This window comes from Sinocyclocheilus grahami, unplaced genomic scaffold (genome assembly GCF_001515645.1).
Source record: "Sinocyclocheilus grahami isolate Dianchi unplaced genomic scaffold, SAMN03320097.WGS_v1.1 scaffold645.1, whole genome shotgun sequence".
Classification (NCBI taxonomy): Eukaryota; Metazoa; Chordata; class Actinopteri; order Cypriniformes; family Cyprinidae; genus Sinocyclocheilus; species Sinocyclocheilus grahami.
The window spans coordinates 613,114-632,204 of NW_015505824.1; the positions used below are offsets into that span (position 1 = coordinate 613,114).

General features: G+C 35.9%; 1 protein-coding gene across 1 annotated transcript; it reads left to right on the forward strand.

Annotated features, from left to right (window-relative positions):
* The first annotated feature begins 166 nt into the window (after window positions 1-166).
* Window positions 167-17,863, forward strand: LOC107558435 (coronin-1B-like). Its single transcript, XM_016242099.1, has 11 exons — window positions 167-1,175; window positions 3,280-3,485; window positions 3,619-3,741; window positions 4,067-4,196; window positions 4,661-4,842; window positions 5,847-5,966; window positions 7,782-7,886; window positions 10,594-10,739; window positions 11,787-11,844; window positions 14,845-15,153; window positions 16,977-17,863. Exons 2-11 carry the CDS (start codon window positions 3,282-3,284, stop codon window positions 17,097-17,099), a joined length of 1,500 nt encoding a protein of 499 aa, XP_016097585.1. The 5' UTR covers window positions 167-1,175; window positions 3,280-3,281; the 3' UTR covers window positions 17,100-17,863.
* Window positions 17,864-19,091: the final 1,228 nt, after the last annotated feature.

Here is a 19,091-nt window from a genome sequence, read left to right on the forward strand (position 1 = left end):
AAACGCTGAATCGGGACATTATTGGTCAGTGCTTTTCAGCCTAAATTTGAACAGCACAATCTGAGGTGTGATAAGAAACTTTTTACCACATTAACCATAATTAACACCAAATTGCTGCAATAAAACTGTGGGTACTTTGGTATTAGCCACCACTGAGGGAGAGAATGAATGGAAAATTATAATAATTTGTTATGTTTCCCATTCCTAATATTAACAATAATTTCAATAACAATTGTATAAACGGGTATTTTAGTGTAAGCTATTACCTTGGTACCCATTGGCTGTTATATGTATGGCATATATTTATGAATAATTTTAGGAACGTTTGTTTTGACTTTTATTTTGAATTTAACCCTGCCTTTCAGTCGCAGGTCTTTTTACTCCACTGTCATTCTGCATAGAATTGCATTGCAGTTAAAGTTATCAAATTTACTCAAACTGGCTCTAAATGTGGAAGAAGATGAAAGAAACAGGTGATACCTTGGAAACGGCAATTATATTGCCAGCAGGTTTCCTCACAAAAAGAAAAAATATATATGAAATGTATATATTAAATAGTGCTTTAAATTGATATCTTTTTGCAAGTGGAGAACATGCAGTAGACAAAGGCTTTAATTAACTCTGGGCTACTAGTACATAGTTCACTGTTGTAAATAATGCAATTTTGAGTAGTCACAAAAGAGCCCAGAACGGGACTTTTATTTCATCAGAAGGCGTTTCGCCGTCCATTGTGTTGTTGACTGCTCAGTGCTCACCATGGCCAGCTTCACACATCGCTGCTTTTAATTCTAGGCACATTCGCTGAGGAATTTACCAGCCATCATCTTTTCTCCTTCACTGGTGTCGACGCTCTTCCTGATTTATTGTAACTTCCTTAACTGTACAGTTTTGTTCAAAAGCTTTGTATATCTTTTGAAATATACAATTGTGCATTTGTTTTCCCTGATAATATGGATTAATTTGTCGATGCCTGCTAAAACTGCCTGAACACATTTGTTCCACCTGACCATGCAGAATATCCCGGCGATAACGACACACTGCAAGGATTAGTGTAGTTTCTAAAGACCACTGCATTTTTATAGATCATATTTAGCGGAATCGCTTTATTCATTTGAGCAGGTTTTTCTAAGAAAAGGAACAGGGAAGAAAGGAAAGAAGGAGCCCCTCAAGCAGAGGTACAGTGGACTGAATGAATGTAACAGCTCATGTGTCAGTCATGTCATTTTTGCAGTTACATTTGCAGAATGTGTTTTGTCTTCCGCATTTATGCGCTCACGGCCCTTGATTTAATTTAACTATTTAACAATACTATATATAAATCTAGTATAAAACACGTACATGTAATCTTTGTATTCATATTGGTTACGTGGTTACACTACAAAAATATAAAATAAAAAAAAAGTTTATACAATTTTCTAAATTAAATGAAATTCCTGATTTTTTCTTTTTTTTTTCTTTTTTTTTTGGATTGCTGCCGATTGGTTACCACGTTGATTCTTGGCAAACAATCCCCCCCCCAATAATAATATTTTAAAACACTATCTTATAATAATAAAACTACTTATACAACTTTTAAAAGAGAGACTTTTTCAAAATTCCACCATGATTTAGGAATTCAGAATTGAAAATCATAATAGGAATGTGTTTTCATTTTAGTATGAATTGCTTTTTCAATGTATTTTTGAATAACTTAGTTGATCCAGAGAAAAATAGTGTAATGTCACTGACCCATGTGAGAGAATAAAGAAAATTGCAGGATTTGCGGTGGTTGCAGTCATCCAATGAAAACTCGCTCCTAGAAAGCACCTTTAGACCACAGTTCACATGCCACAGCTTTAGGATGAACAAAGTTGTAAGCTATTTATATCGGTTTTACTGTTTGGCATGGCTTTGTTGATTATAGTTTTATCACATAAAAAAAAAAAGGGAGGGTTGAGTTGTCCAAAATCCATTACACATTTCCATTCTAATGAAATCTATTGACTATATATTTGGAGTCCAAATAGCATCAACTCATGATAGTCAATAGATTTCATTAGAATGGAAATGTGTAGTGGTTTGTGGTTTCTGACTTGTGCTGTGTCATGTTCATCCCTGCGCAGTCACAGACACGTGAGAGCTGCAGCTTTCTAGAGTTTCATTGGACAAGAGGGGCTCTCACTTTTACCTCAATACTTAAGCCTATCTGACCTAATAGCCTAGTGGTCAACAGAACTGAAAAATAAGATAATATCACATATTTTATGTGATACACCATATTATTGCCAGCATTTTTGAGATTATTGCCAAAAATAAACCAGGGTTTATATAATTAATTGGAATAATATTTTGATTTTCATGTTTTTGAAAGAAGTCTCTTATGCTCACCAAATAAAATAAAAAACAGCATTATTTGAAATAGGAATATTTGTACGGTATCTTTTGCCGTTACTGATGTTTTCCTATTTAAATCTTGTTTAAAAGCCTATAATAACCGTTTAAAGCTAGTGTGACAACATGCTCCACTTCTGGGTCACAAAATGACAACTTGTGTTCAATGAACTGTATTTTTTTGTCGGACAATAATTATGGTGTTTTTAATAGCTGCACAGAACATTTAAAAATAAATGTGAGTATAACATAAAGGGTGTTTTTACCTAATTTCAGCTTGCTGGGAGGTATTCTAGGTATTCATAAGTGATTTAAGAAATGTATGATTGAAGTTTGAAAATTTCCCATGGAGGCATTGATGTCAATGCAATATTTGCATACTGAATTGTGATTGGTCTTTTTTTCCTGCATGTATTTGTATACCAGATTGCAATTGGGTTTTTGTTCTCTTATTGTTACTATGTCCATTTAAACTCGATGTCTATGTTGTTTTATGATTGTTCTGTCATATTTCATGATTCATTTATTTATTAAAGTGAAGTGACATGTGGCCAAGTATGGTGACCCATACTCGGAATTAGTGCTCTGCATTTACCCATCCAAAGTGCACACACACAGCAGTGAACACACACAAACCGTGAACACACACCCGGAGCAGTGGGCAGCCATTTATGCTGCGGCGCCCGGGGAGCAGTTGGGGGTTCGGTGCCTTGCTCAAGGGCACCTCAGTCGTGGTATTGAAGGTGGGAGAGAGCGCTGTACATTCACTCCCCCCACCTACAATCCCTGCCGGTACGAGACTCAAACCCACAACCTTTGGGTTATGAGTCCGACTCTCTAACCATTAGGCCACGACTTCCCCTCATTAATGACATCTACTAACTGTATATGCCACTATTCTTCCCACAGCCATGTCCTTCAGGAGGGGTGTTGTCAGGCAGAGTAAGTTCAGGCATGTGTTTGCCCAGGCTTGGAAGGCTGAGCATTGCCTTGATGATGTCAGAGTGTCACGCGTGACATGGGACGGTCCACTGTGCGCTGCCAATCCGAAGTTCATTGCTGTTGTCATTGAGGCCGGAGGAGGCGGAGCCTTTCTTGTGCTACCGCTCGCCAAGGTTGGCATGCATTCAATAACAATAGCAATAACAATGCCTTAAATATGCCCTAAGGATTTATAGTTGGCATTTTACATCATTTGCATAATCAAACTGGTTCTGCTTACATAGTTTCTGTGTCTCTTACCACTAGAGCGGTCGAGTGGACCAGAACACCCCGACCGTGTGCGGTCACGCCGCTCCAGTGCTGGATGTGCAGTGGTGCCCACATGATGACAATGTTATTGCCAGTGCCTCAGAGGACTGCACTGTCAAGGTTTGTTTCATTTCCCTTTAACAAAACATACACGTCAGTTACTGTCTTATAACTATTTATTGCATTAATATAGCATCACTGGGGCTTCACATGGTGCATAATGTTAGTTTTGTTGAATGTGAGTGTTTTAGCAGTTGGGTAGGCCTAAATGTCACAATTTCCACAAGAAATATGAAGCAGCCCAACTGTTTTCAACATTGATAATAATAAGAAATGTTTCTTGAGCACCAAATTCGGCATATAAGAATGATTTCTGAAAGATCCTGTGACACTGAAGATCAACTCGTGTATCTAAAAAGACATGTGCCGTATTTTTGCATAACAGATTTGGCAGATTCCTGACGGAGGTCTTACATCTCCCATGTCTGAAGCTGTTGTGACTCTTGAGGGCCACAGTAAAAGAGTGGGCATCCTGGCCTGGCACCCTTCTGCTCTCAATATCCTGTTGACTGCAGGTAAGCACTTCCTTTGTGTATATACTGTATATACTTTGCCGGCTCACTGTGCTTGGATTAAGTCTGTTCTGGCACGCTCTATTTTTGGCGTGTGCTCTAATTCTGGTGACTTAAATCGTTTATCAAGCCCTAAGTTTGGATGTTGGACTTGTTTGATGGCTTTGTGCACCTTCAAAGTAATGAAAAGACAATAGAGCTGTCAATCGATTAAAAATAAATAAGCTGATCTCAGATGTCTACACACCTACATATAAAGAAGTAACATAGATAAATCTCTGAAACTGAACCGTTTGATGCACAGATTGATTTAAAGGCATGTGCACGACCAGACAAAGGAAGGTGGCTTTGGATTGATTTGCATTGGCATGTAAATATCTGAGATGCAAATCTTAGCTCTTAAACTGGCCAAATGTTTTTTTTGCTGACCTTTTGACCATCTTTGATCTTGCTTGCCCGTGTTCTAGGATGTGATAATGTCCTGTGTGTGTGGGATGTGGGCACCGGGGAGGTGGTGTACCAGCTGAGTGATGCCCATCCAGACCTGATATACAGCGTGAGCTGGAACCGTGAGGGCAGCGTCCTGTGCACCACCTGTAAAGACAAAGCCTTACGAGTCATTGATCCCCGGCGTGGAACAGTTCTTAAGGTCAGCCGGTTCGTTTCTGAATCCTTAAGTTTCTGCATCGGGGTTTCCCAACCGGAGCTTTGTGAAGAAATACACAGACCGATACAGTACCATTCACAAGTTTGGCGTTAGATTTTCAAAATATTTCGGAAAAAAGGTCTCTCATGCTCACCAAGGCTGTATTTATTTGATTTATTAAAAAAAAAAAATGCAGTTAAAGCTGTAATACTATGAAATATTATTTCTATTTAAAAGAACTGTTTTCTATTTTAATATATTTTAAAATGTAATTTATTCCTGTGATGTGAAGATGAATTTTCAGCATCATTACTCCAGGCTTCAGTGTCACATGATCCTTCAGAAATCATTCTAGGTACAGCAGATTTTAGTGTAGTAGTTTGAATATTCCTTAGGCCAAGATGATACAGGTGTACAATGTAAACATGGACATTAAGTGCACCTGAGGACTAACAGGATTATTCTAAGAATGTTTATTGAGTGGCCTGACAGCTACTGGACAGAATCCGCTCTTTAATCTGGATGTTTCTGCTGTTAGTGATCTCAGGTGTCTACATGAGAGCAGCAGCTGTTTTGTTCTAGGTGGGACGTGTCCACGATGAGCTTTTAGCATGTGTGGATTTCCAAGGAATCAGCTGAGGGGAAATCGATCAAAATAGAATGTGATCTTAATAATTAATTGTTGTAATCAGTTGAAAGCATTCATATTCATTGGAAGATTAGCATTACTGGTCTGCCACATGTCACTGCAGTTCTGTTTGAGATATGACAGACTTGTGGAATTGTGTATGAATAGAATATTAGTGAATTTATATTTTAAATCAATAAAAAAAAATACATTTTGTCGCTGCCTCTAAACATAAAAGTTTCCAGTTAGTTTAGGCTTTGCAGCTGTCCTTTTCTTCTGCATCAAATCATTTAGGAATCTGTAAATTACCTTCAAGTCAGTGTTTTTGGACAGATATGTGATTTTTTGTTGTTGTTGTTTGACATCGTCTCACATTTAGGTGAGGGAGAAGGCTCATGAGGGCACCAGGCCGATGAGGGCCGTGTTTCTGGCTGATGGGAAAATCCTGACAACCGGCTTCAGTCGCATGAGCGAGAGACAGCTTGCCCTCTGGGACACGGTAAGAACATTTTGTAGAGGAAAATGGTTGGTCCTCTTTTGTTTGGTCAGCAGGAATGATCCTTCAGAGACTGAGGTGAAGCATTAATCTGTTAATAGAAACTTAATTGATCTTTCTACTAACCAATCCCAAAGTTTTGAACCATAGTGTATTTTATAAACAATACCACTTAGAACAGTCAAATGGATTTATTTAAATTGTATTCCATTTAATTGTACTTCCGTCAATGAAAACTTGAATAAGAATTCCAGTTTGCTACCAATATTCAATTTACATTCCACTTAGCGACCTCGCAGAACACCCTAGCAACCATCTGAGTAATCATGCCCTAGCATCCACTCTCAGCACTCAAGCTACTGTCTAGCAACCCCCCAGAATGCCTTAGCAACTGCTAATATCATAATAATGACCGAGTTTGTCCAGAACACCCTAGCAACAACCTTAGCAACCACTTGTAATGCCCGAAATACCACCACTTAGCAATTGCCAACCACTCAGAAAACTTTAGCAATGGCTTAGTAATGCAAGTGCAAGGCTCATGTAACCTTCAGACTTCAAATTACTATTCAAATTGCTAAAGTATTAAACTTCAGAAGGCCCAGGTAACCAGGTCAAGACTTTTTCAACTTTCAGACAAAGTTCTGTCAAGTCAACATTAAAATTGTAAATTTTCTAGTTTTTATTTTGTGGAAGTGCAAACATGTGCTCAAACTCCCTCAGTTTAGTAGCTTCAGGACACATGAGTAATCAGAGACTCACAAATGATCTTAGTTGACAAAATTATCAGTATAGAGAATCAGTCAATCAATATAGTTCTTTCTAATATAGGTCTATCAGATGCAGGGCTTCAGATTTTGGTAGCCCGAAATGAATTTAACCAGCCCAAATAAAAAGTGACCCTATGACCCTTTTTAAGACCTGCACAAATAAAATTAACAACGTATGAGCAGGGTAGGTCAATGTCTATGGTAACATCTTAAACTGTAAAATTACATGATTTACAATTCACATACAGGTTTTCACAAAAATAAAAACTTTATAAAATGATAAACATCACATTTCAGCCTTTAAACCATTAAGAAAGGGATGAGTCAAACGTATACATTATTATATTTAAAACAAAAATGTATATATATTAGAGTCTTAATTGTTTAGATTTGTAGAAGGCACATTAGCTTCTTTGACATTTACAACTGCGTGTTTGCTGTGTAAAAATATGGGTCGATTTTCGCATTGTTCTGAACAAAAACAGCAGATGGACTTATCGAAAATGCAAATCACGAATCTGCATTGTAAAAAAAAAAATGTTGCTCCCTTAAATTTTCAAGGTAATCAATTTAGCTGTATAAGTCATTTCAACTTAAATTACATTAAACTGACTTAAAAACATGAGTTGAATCTTGTATAACTTATTTTAAAAAGTTGAAAATCGAAACTTTTCTGAAGACATTGTTTCATGCATTCATATAAAAAAACACCCGCCACATTAAGCTATATCGCAATTGTCTTTCTGTCCCCGAATTTAAGACCTTTTGAAATTATAATTAAGACTTTTCTTATACCATGTAAAGTATTCAAGACTTTTATGGCCTTAAATTTAATACAACTAAATTGAAGAGATTTTAAGTACCCGCGGGATCCCTGTATTCAAAATAGCCCGTCGGGAAAACACTATAGCCCCGGGACGTCCAGGCTAGCGATTTTGCGAGCCCTGAGATGTTACCTGTCTGGTGCAGTTACTGAGCATGAAATAGTACTTTATGTTTTGATAACCTAGTCAGTATGTGACTACCTCTGTCTGTCTTTGTATTTCAGAGAGAACTTTCTGAGCCAATGGTTACTCAGGAAATGGACACAAGTAATGGAGTTCTGCTTCCATTCTATGACCCAGACACCAACATGGTTTACTTGTGCGGCAAGGTAGGATTACCCAGCTTTACCCTATCACAGTGGCTCTCAATACTAGTCCTCGTACCACCCCTCTGCACATTTTCTATGTATCTCTTATCACTTCAGACATTTGTTCTATTCGACCATGAGTACCCTGGCTGTGGTGTAGCGCAAATCCGTGGATGAATGTTCCGAAGTGAAGTAAACTCCCAACGGATTTCCTGTGCTCAGGAAGTAGAGAGCAGTGAACACTGTGTAAGGACCGTGTCAATCGGAACACAGTTCATGCATGGAGCTCTTTTCTAACTTGCTGGTTATCTGAATAAGGTGTATTAAATAAGAGAGACATGCAAAATGTGCAGATCGGTGGTATGCAAGGACTGGAATTGAGAACCACTGCCCTATCACCTCTTAACTGCTGCACGACTGGTTTCTCCAGCAACAGAGATATGAACTTACACTGAAACCTGCTGTTTACAGAAAACCTGTCTGGCACAATCACTGACTACGTTTACATGAACATCAGTAATCTAATTATTTACCTTATTCTAAATAAGCCAATATTATGATTATGATGTTTACATGAGTTGCTTTTAGAATATTCCTTTCATGTTCCCGTTTTACATGTTATAATACATAGTTTGATTAATGGCACACAGCATTACGTCCCACGTGACGCCATCCGACGTCCCCTCCGGAATTTCACGTATAAACATGTAGTTTGTCTTTGTGATGATGCCATGTACAGTTTTGGGTGTTTAATTTTTAATTTTTTGAAAGCTTCAAGTGCAGTTAATTATTTGTACGTGCATACAGACGATGGCGGTGTTGAAGCTCTTTATTTGCCATCAAACGATTGACCACTGCCGTGTGTGTATCCTGTCGCAAAATGCGACGAAAAGTCATACACGACGGTAATAATGTGATTAAGGTGTTTACATGTCTATACTGCACTTCAGTAATGCGACTAAAATAGGAATACTGCACATGTCTTCATTCAATTTCTGTTTACTTCGAATATGACTTTAGACGGATTAAGGTAATCAAAAATCTCTGTTTACATGGTAGATTCTTAATCAGAGTATTGTCTTAATCGTATTAAAATCGGAGTATTGTTGTCCATGTAAACGTACTCACTGCCTGCGTAGTTTTCCTTATTCACATACAGTAAACATAAATACACTATCATTTAAAAGTTTGGAGTCAGTAAGATTTTTGTTCACTGGCGTGTTCACTTACTCACTGAGGCTTCGTTTATTTGATCAAAATACAGTAAAACTGTATTATTGTGAAATATTGTTACAATGTGAAGTAACTTTTATATTGTAATATATTTTAGTTCACCCAAAAATGAACATTAGCCCATAAATTACTCACCCTCAAGTCATCCTAGGTGTATATGACTTTCTTCTTTCAGACAAATCCAGTTGGAGTTATATTAAAAATTGTCTTTGATCTTTCAAGCTGTTTAATGGCACTCAGCGGGTGTTGCATGCATCAGTCCAAAAGAAGTTAAATAAAAAGCGCCCATCCATAAAAAAAAAAAACAGTGTCTCACACGGCTCCAGGGGGTGAACAAAGGCCTCCTGTAGCGAATCGATGCGTTTTTGTAAGAAAAATATCTATATTCAAAATGTAATAATCACTTTAATGTAGCTTGCATCAACAGTTGTACTCGGAAGCAGCTCCGGGAGGATGATGTATGAGGTCAGCGTTGCGCCGGTGAGTCTCGTGAAAACCAATGTTTGTTAACAGGAGCAAAGGAAGCAAAATTTCCTTACTTTGCAAAGGAAAACCAGTCTCCTCTTGGCTTATATCGAAATCCTCCGACATTCTTCTTACACATTCTCGTTTTGTACTTCTAATTCATGACTGTTGTTTTGTTTTGATCTCTCTGCTCCGTTTCCACGTTCGTCACTTCTAAGCGGCGCATGCGCAATTCTGACCTCATACGTCATCCTCCCGGAGCTGCTTCCGTGTACAACTGCTGACACTTTTTTTTTTTATGGATGGGCACTTTTTATTTAACTTCTTTTGGACTGATGCATGCAACACCCGCTGAGTGCCATTAAACAGCTTGAAAGATCAAAGACAATTTTTTATATAACTCCGACTGAATTCGTCTGAAAGAAGAAAGTCATATACACCTAGGATGACTTGAGGGTTGAGAGTAATTTATGGGCTAATTTTCATTTTTGGGTGAACTAACCCTTTAAAATATAATTTATTCCTATAATGTTGAAGCTGAATTTTTAGCAACCATTATTCCAGTCTTCAGTGTCACATGATCATTCAGCATTTCTTATTATTCTAAATATTGAAAACATTTGTGCTGCATAATATTTTTGTGGAAACTGTGATACACTTTTCCAGGATTCTTTTATTAATAGCAAAAGAACAGCATTTATTTGAAATTGACATTTTTTTTGTTACATTACTCACTTTTGATCAAATTGAATGCATCCTTAATGAATAAAATTATAAATTTCTTTAAAAAAAAAAAAAAAAAAAAGTCTTACTGACCCCAAATTTTGATCTTTTTTGTATGAGATTTTGAATATGCAAGAATGAAGTGGTGGTAAATGGCACAGTGATGGTATTAGATTTAAATACCGTGGTACGTTGATATATACCAGGGTACTTGTTTCTCATAGGCATGTGTAATAAAAGTATAACCGATAATTGATTAAAATAAATGTTGTCAATGAGCTCTAACACAACTGTCTCTCTCTCACAGGGGGATTGTACTATTCGTTACTTTGAGGTGACAGATGAGTCACCGTATGTTCATTTCCTGAGTCTGTACAGCAGTAAGGAGCCGCAGAGAGGTGCTGGTTTCCTAAGCAAACGAGGAGTAGATGTCAACAAGTGTGAAATAGCAAGGTGTGAACTGAACTAGTGTGTCACTGTAAGACAGTGTAATCATATTTGTCATTGCTTGATTTTGTGATTCTTTCCATTTAATCCCATTTTGGTGTGGATTTGATTGCATTTCATTTGCCTTAATGAATGCCCTGAAAACATGTGAGTGGCAACTCCATTTTCAGTCTTTTGCTTAGTGCAAAATTTGTTTGTTCTGTTTGACAGGTTATTTGGCCGGAGTGCTTGACTAAGAAATATAAAACTGAGGAAATGGGAAGTTAAAGAATATTTCACAAAAAAGGAAAATGAAAATATTTTCTCACCTGCATGTGATTCCATTCTTTCTTCCATGGAACACACCAAAAGAAATTGAAGAATATTCACTTTACAACATACATATAGTATATTACTACTTTAAAAGTTGATTTTTTTGTTTTTAAATACAATTTTTAATTACATTTTTAATGTTTTTGAAAAAGGCTCACCAAGACTGCATTTTTATTAATCAAAAAGACTGTAAAACAATAATTCTCTGACATATTATTACAATTTAAAATAACAGTTTTCTATTTTAATATATTTTAAAATATATTAAACTTTAACTTATAAATAATTTTCACCAGCCATTACTCCAGTCTTTAGTGTTACATTATCCTTCAAAAAGCATTCTAATATTTGCTGATTTGGTGCTAAAGAATAATTTATTATTCATAATTGAATATAATATTCATTATATATATTTTAAATAAAAATATAAATAAAATTTTAGATGTCTTTATTGTTACTTTTTTAATAAATGAATGCGATGCTTTCAAGCTTCAAAAATGACAAAAAGAACCATAAAAGTAGTTTATACCACTCATGCAATATAATTCCAAATGTTTTGAAGCTGTACAGTAGCTTTGTATGAGAAACAAACTGAAGTAAGTGTTATTCGCTAAAAATCTTTCGCTTTCATTTTTATTGTGGAGCAAGAAGTCCTGATTAGTTCACATCTGCACTGATTCTTAAATGGCATCTCTCAGGTGCTTGCATTTATCTCCATTTTTCTTCATTTTATTCCATCAGGTTCTACAAACTGCACGAGAGGAAGGTTGAGCCCATATCTATGACTGTGCCGCGGAAGGTAAGTTCAGTCTGTATGTCAGAGCGACCACTCATTCAGTTCTGAATTTTGTGTGTTTAAGCGAGTCAGAAAGGAGAGTTATTAAGTAACGTCTGGCAACTAATATTTTAGTCATTCTATTTCGTCATCAGTGTTTCCCAAACTTTTTTTCTGCCATGGCACAGTTTTTATAAGTAAAAAATCCCATGGCACACCACTAAGTTCTGAAATAGAAATATATATATATATATATATATATATACAGTGGTGTGTAATCAGTCCTGATTTCTTATTTTTTTGCATGTTTGTCACACTCATCACTTTTTCACACCACTGTATATAGATCAGACCCTAAATTAATTAATATATACGGTATAATATATTTAATTAAACACAGATTTTCTTTTTGTTTAATACAGGGTTTCTGCGGGTCCTTAAAAAGTCTTACATTTAGTTGTATCAAATTTAAGGCCATAAAATGTCTTAAATTGTACAAGAAAGTCTTAATTATGATTTCAGGAGGTCTTAAATTTGGGGACGGAAAGACCAGAATTGCGATATGGCTGAATGTGACGATTAAACTATTATTTCATTAAATAAACATGAGCTCTGCATGTTTCAAAGTCCAGTGCTGATTTGTGTTCTGCCGTTACGGGGGAAACTGCTATATTTCTGCTGTTCCAAAAGCGCCTCCTGCTGGCTGAGAATGAATGTGGAGTACTTTTATTGGAGTAGGGTATTCCTGCAATACTGGAGGCTACAGTTTTAGGACCGCATTTCTAAGACCCTATTGTTTGTTTTTTTATTAAAAAAATGTTTTGTATGTAGCCTGTGCGGTACAAATTAGTGAGTTTATTAGTACATAAATAAATGTTAAACAATTTGAATACAAATACTAGTTTACAACATCCAGCAGCACAATGAACTGTTTTGCACAGCTTTTTTGTGTTCGGTTATTGTTATTGTTTGTTATTTTTGTTGTGTGTAAAATTGTTTTACTTTGATTATGCTTGTACAGCACTTTGGAAAACAATTGTTGTTTTAAAAAAGTGCTCTATAAATAAACTTTGATTTGAAAAAAAAAAAGGGTCCTAGTAGAACTGCGGTCCTGAAACTGCAGCCTTCGGTATTGCAGGAAAACAGTATTGGGGTAATTTTTGTTCAGACCAATGTGAAAATCGATAGTTTTTACCCTGCAAACATGCAGAGCTGTAAATGTCAACTAGTGGATCGATAAGAAGATAATGCATTATAAAAATCTAAACAGTAAAATGTATTTATATGTTATTTAAATAATATAATAATTTATTGATAGTCATTGTTTTAATTAATATAATAATTAATACTTTTGTCTCATCCATTTTATTAAAAATGGATTAAAGGCTGAAATGTGAAGTGTATCATTTTATAAAATTAATTTGAACTGTAAATCATGCTTTTTACAGTCATTTTACAGTTTAATATGTTACTATAGACATTGCCCTACCCCGCTCATGGTATTAATTTTATTTGTGCAGGTCTTAAAAAGTCTTAAATTTGAGCTTAAAAATCCTGCAGAAACCATGTAATACATTTGGCCAAAATCTCATGATATAAAAGATGGACCTCTATGCACAGGATATTTAAAACATACAAAAGTTAACTGGCTACAAGTTACAACTAGAGGGCATTAGCCTTTATAGACATAGTGTTTCTGAGTAAAGAAAACGCTTTTACTTATTCAAACATCAGTTCTTTATTTACCCTTGCATTGCAAACAAGCAGAGATCCATATCCAGACTGTGAAACAATGATCTACAAGACCTTTGGTCCTGATAGAGGTGTTGAATTTCTGTTTTAAATGCTTTGCCAGATTAGGCTGAGACAGGACGTTCACTGAAAAATAACATACTGTAAATGCTCTCTTGCTTGGGTCTCCCCTTGTTGTAAGGCAGCTATCAGCCATATTGGCTCCAGTTTGTTCCAAAAATATGTTCAGATGGTGATGAAATGCTCATATTGACTCATGTTGACATATTGAGGAATGACTTCATTTGTTTCAAAACAAAAAACTGGACAGACCCAAATTTGCTGGCTGATATTTGAAAAATATTAAATTTATACCATTTTCCCCATCAGATGCTCCATTACTTCAATTATTAAGTTATCCTGATACTTCAGAGTAGAAATCGCTTTTGAAAAGGACTGAAAGTTGAACCTTGACAAAAACTGCACAATAAAAAAAGGGTAAAAAAAAAATTGTAGTATTTATTTTTGTCACTCATCATGGAAATTTACAGATGCTGTCACAATTTCATTGCCACAGAAAATGAATTTGCTCAGTTTGTAAAAATAAACAAACGTCATACTTGCCTCACTTCACATTCTTTAAAGGGATAATTCATTCAAAAATGAAAATTCTGTCATCATTTACTCATAAGAAAAAAAGTCTTACGGCTTTGGAATGACATGAGGATGAGAAAATTATGACAGATTTTCCATTTTTGGGTGAACTGAAAGAAAAACAGAAATAAAATGGGAAACTTACATGAATTTGCTGGAATTAGCATATTGCAGGTATTTTTTGTATTCGGGGTAATGCCGCACTGCTGTATTTTTGGAGCCTTTGTGAAAGAGGAAGTAAGAAAATATTTTCAACTGCCCCTTAGCAAACTACTCGCTGGCATATAGACCTCAGTCAGGGTTTTGACAGGAATGAAATCGAGGCTGTGAGGGACAGAAGTACAGTGCGTTCAATAGATTGTATTGTTGTTTAACAACATAGCAATTGTTCAGCTGATGAAACATCTTTTGAAAAAAAAAAAACTTTAAGCAGACAAAACTCTGTAAAACAGTTTTTAAAGGTTTGAGTTTTGAGAAAATGGCATGATCTAGGACTTTTATACAGTGCGTACCATTCTGTCCCTCATAGCCTCGTTTTCATCTGTGTTAAATTCAATATGGCGTCTAAACTGACTGAGGTATATTTATCCAACTGCATCCTCTGTCTAAATGGATCTTTTTTTCCCCACCCACAATCAGTCTGACCTGTTTCAAGGGGATCTGTACCCGGAAACGGCGGGATTAGAACCCGCTCTACTGGCAGAAGATTGGATAGCAGGACAGGACGCTCCTCCAATCCTTGTTTCCCTCAGTGGGGGCTACACGGCCCCTCCATCCAAATGCGGCACGCTCCGGGGTCGACCCAAACTGCTCTCTCAGACCAACACTAGTCCCACCAGCACTACTGCGCCACCAAACCCTATGGCAGTTGAGATGGAGAGCGAGGGGTTGGGCCACAGAGAAGGAAGAGGGGATGTAGATGGAGGGATAGAGAGCGTAAAGAAAGAGGTGAATGACAAGTTGACATTTTATAATATACAGTATATACACACGTGGTCAGATTTGTTGGTACCCTTGGTAAATATGATCAAAGAAGGCTATGAAAATAAATCTACTTTGTTAATCCTTTTGATCTTTTATGTTAAAAAATCTAACCTTTCATTGGAGAATATGAATTTAAAATGGGGGGAAATATCATTATGAAATAAATGTTTTATCACAAATACACATTGGACACAATTACTGGTACCCCTACAAATTCTTATGAGTAAAATATATCTGAAATATAGTCCCATTCATATTCACAATTTTGAGCACACCAGGGTGATTATGAACATGAAACAAAGGCCAAATTCCAAATTAATCACCCATCACAATGAGAAAAACCAAATAATATATTTCTGATGTGCAGCAAAAGATAATTGAGCTTCACAAATTAGAAAGTGGCTTTAAGAAAAGAGCTAGAGCAGTGAAAATTCCCATTTCCACCATCAGGGCAATAATTAAGAAGTTCCAATCAACAGAAAATGTTATGAATCTGCCTGGAAGAGGACATGTGTCTATATCGTCCTAATGCACGGTGAGGAGGAGAGTTTGAGTGGCTAAAGACTCTCCAAGGACCACAGCTGGAGAATTGCAGAAAAAGGTTGAGTTTCGGGCTCAGAAAACCTTTTAAAAAATGATCAAGCAGCACCTACATCACCACATGTTGTTTGGGAGGGCTTCAAGAAAAAAATCAAGAAAAGAAAATGCTTTCACCAAAAAACAATCCCCAGCATATTCTGTTGTCACTGTCAGACACGACTGGAACTTCAAATGGGACTGGCTTCTATGGTTAGATATAACTAAAAAATGAGCTTTTTAGCAACAAACACTCAAGATGGGTTTGGTGCACACAGGGATAAAAAGTACCCCATGTGTACAATGAAATGTACTGCTGTATTTTTTATGTTGTGGGCCTGTATTTCTGCTGGAGGTCCTGGACATCTTGTTTAGATACATGGCATCATGGATTCTATCAAATACCAACAGATAAAACATCAAAAAGTGACTGACTCGGTTAGAAATCTTATAATGGGCTATGTTTGGATCTTCCAACCGGACAATTATCTAAAAACAACACAAAAATGGGCCATTCCAGTTCCCTGCACCTTATAGAAAATGAGTGTGGTGAACTGAAGAGGAGAAGCACTGTATATATATATGCGATTTATTTCTGTGATGGGAAAGCCGTCTTTACTGTCACTTTTGTATGGAAGGCCATTTCTGCCACGAAATAATAAAAAAGTAACTGTGACTACCTCACAATTTGGACTTTTATTTCTCACAATTCTGAGAAAAAGTCAGAATTGTGAGATATATAAACAGCATTGTGAGATATAAACTCATGATTCTGAGGGAAAAAAGACAGAATTGTGAGATGTAAACTCAGGATTCTCAAAATTCAGAGTTTACATCTCACAATTTTTAGTTTATATCTCGCAATTTGTTTGTTTTTTCCCGCCACGGAATGTAAAAAAAGAAAGGTAATTGTGACTTTTTATCTCACAATTCTGAATTTTCTTATCAGAATTGCAACTTTATATTTCGCAATTGCAAGTTAACATCTCTTTTTTCAGAATTGCGAGTTTATATCTCGTAATTCTGAGTTCAGAAAAAGTAAGACTACTAATTAAGTAAGATACGTTTTTTTGTTTGTTTGTTTTTTGTGGTGGAAACGGGCTTCCATACTTTTGAGCAGTTTAATTGACGCTTGCCTGTTTATGTTATTAAGCCTAAATGTTCATTTTTATGCCTAATATTAAAGCCCAAATGTTTTCTTTCTTGCATAGGAGGACCAACTTTCTGATGTCCTGACGGAGATTCGGGCGTTGCGTGCTCTGGTTCTGGCTCAGGGTCACAGGATCGACGTCCTGGAAAGGCAGCTCGCCCGTATTGAGGATGGAGAAGTGTGAAGGAAACTACAAACATATCACAACACGTAGCCTTACCCAGATTCAGAAAGCTTCACTGAAGGGTTATGGGAAATGTAGTTCCATTACTGTGGCATAGAGATACAAAGAAGTAATTGAGCTTTGAGCTTTATCAGTATACTTTGGTTTTTAATGCACTGAAATTCAATATTCTAAATGCTGCGTATTTTGTGCTTTTAATAGGGCTGTTACATCAGGTACTCACTACTACTAACTACAGACTTTGAAGTCTAAATTTGGTTGGGTCACTATTTGCATAAACATGCAAACTTTAAATAAAAAGCAGACTTGATAATCTTTTGTAGCCTGCATTAAGACGGCATTTATAAACGCTTCTACTTAATGAAAGTAGTTTGGATCTTGAAACCTTCAGGAAATGTAATAATCCAACATGCTGAATTGATTCCTTTTTTTTCACTAAAGTTCAATGGTGTTTATCAACATAAGTACATTGACTAGCACTGTTCTTGGGTTTAGCTGCCCTCAACAGCTCCTCTCTTCCATTTGTATGTCTTAACACATGTAGCATTGATTTTTTTGGATGTTTTTAGAGTTTAATATGTGGACATGTGAGTAATATGTGATAGAAACTGTACTTGGTGTTGAAGGAATTTGTGAGCTATCAATATAACGAAAAAACATTAGAGCAAGAGTTTTGGTAATGAAAATAATAGTGCAGAGCTTGTAGGAGGAAAAGATGTCCATTTCACACCAAAATCAAATCTATAATTTTTTTTTTTACGTGTATTTGGACATGTTTTAAGGGAATTCTGTATATTGCAATCAAAATTTTACTTTAGATCTTTTGTTAATTCATATTTTTTCAGGATTAGTTGATTTTTTTGTTATATTCCAATTACTGCAAGACAATAATCATTTTACCATACTGCAGTAAAAAAAAAAAAAAAATCTACATTTAAACCAAATTTAAGGTAAAACAAATACCACTATGATATATAAATGAGAATAGTTTTACATTATGGTAATGCAAAATGTGCTTAATTGTCATAGAAGTGTTGTGATTGTCATTTTTAAAAAAAACGAATTACTCTTGATTTTCTTTTTTTCAAAATATAATTTGTATTATTTTATTATATAATATAACAACATATAACATTTTTATATTTTTTCCTTTGATTTGGGGTGGCCTGGACATGTTCTTGACGGGTTTGTTGAGATTCATCCTGTACCTCGATGAATAATTGTGCTTCATTCCTGTTTGATTGAATCTGAAAAATAATAGTAGAATGATGTGATGTTGATAGGCTTAGATGGTGTTGTTTTTGTATTTGTTAGTCTTATTCAAGGGCACTACAATCAGGGATGACTCAAACCGAGGGTCGACTCATCCTTCTCTGAATGATTTTAAGTCTAGCTTTATCAGTTGTATATGTTGTAAATTATCTAAGTATCCATTTACTTAAAACTTAAGTGCTGACTTAATCTGTTCTTTTTAATAAATGACATTCACCCATTTCTAGTGTATATCATTCGCTTTTATTATTCATCACGTTACAAGCATCAGGCCTGTGGTTGAGGTCAAAACAAATGTTTAGTGCTAATTTTAGACATGCAGGCTACTAGCTAAGTGCTAGACAGCGATTTCTACTGTAAGTGTGCACATTTCCTGGCTAATCTGGAAACTAAGTAGTAGTTAAGGTTAATCAAGGCTAAACTAAATTTCTAAAACTAAAATAGCATGTGCAGTGATGTTAAAAACTGATTTAGGGATACTTGACCTGCTATGAATGAGAATTAATTTTTTTCTTGAACCATATTTTGCCTGCATCTCGACTCTGTGGCCCTTCTCACATATAACTTGTAACTTGAGTCGAAAACGTTCAAATGGTATTTAAAAAAAACTATGTCACGATATAATTGCAACTTTTGTGGTGTTGTGTAACAAGCACCGATATCATATCGTTACATTGTTTACTGTATCTCTGCACTGCACAAGCAGTGAAGCATTCTTGT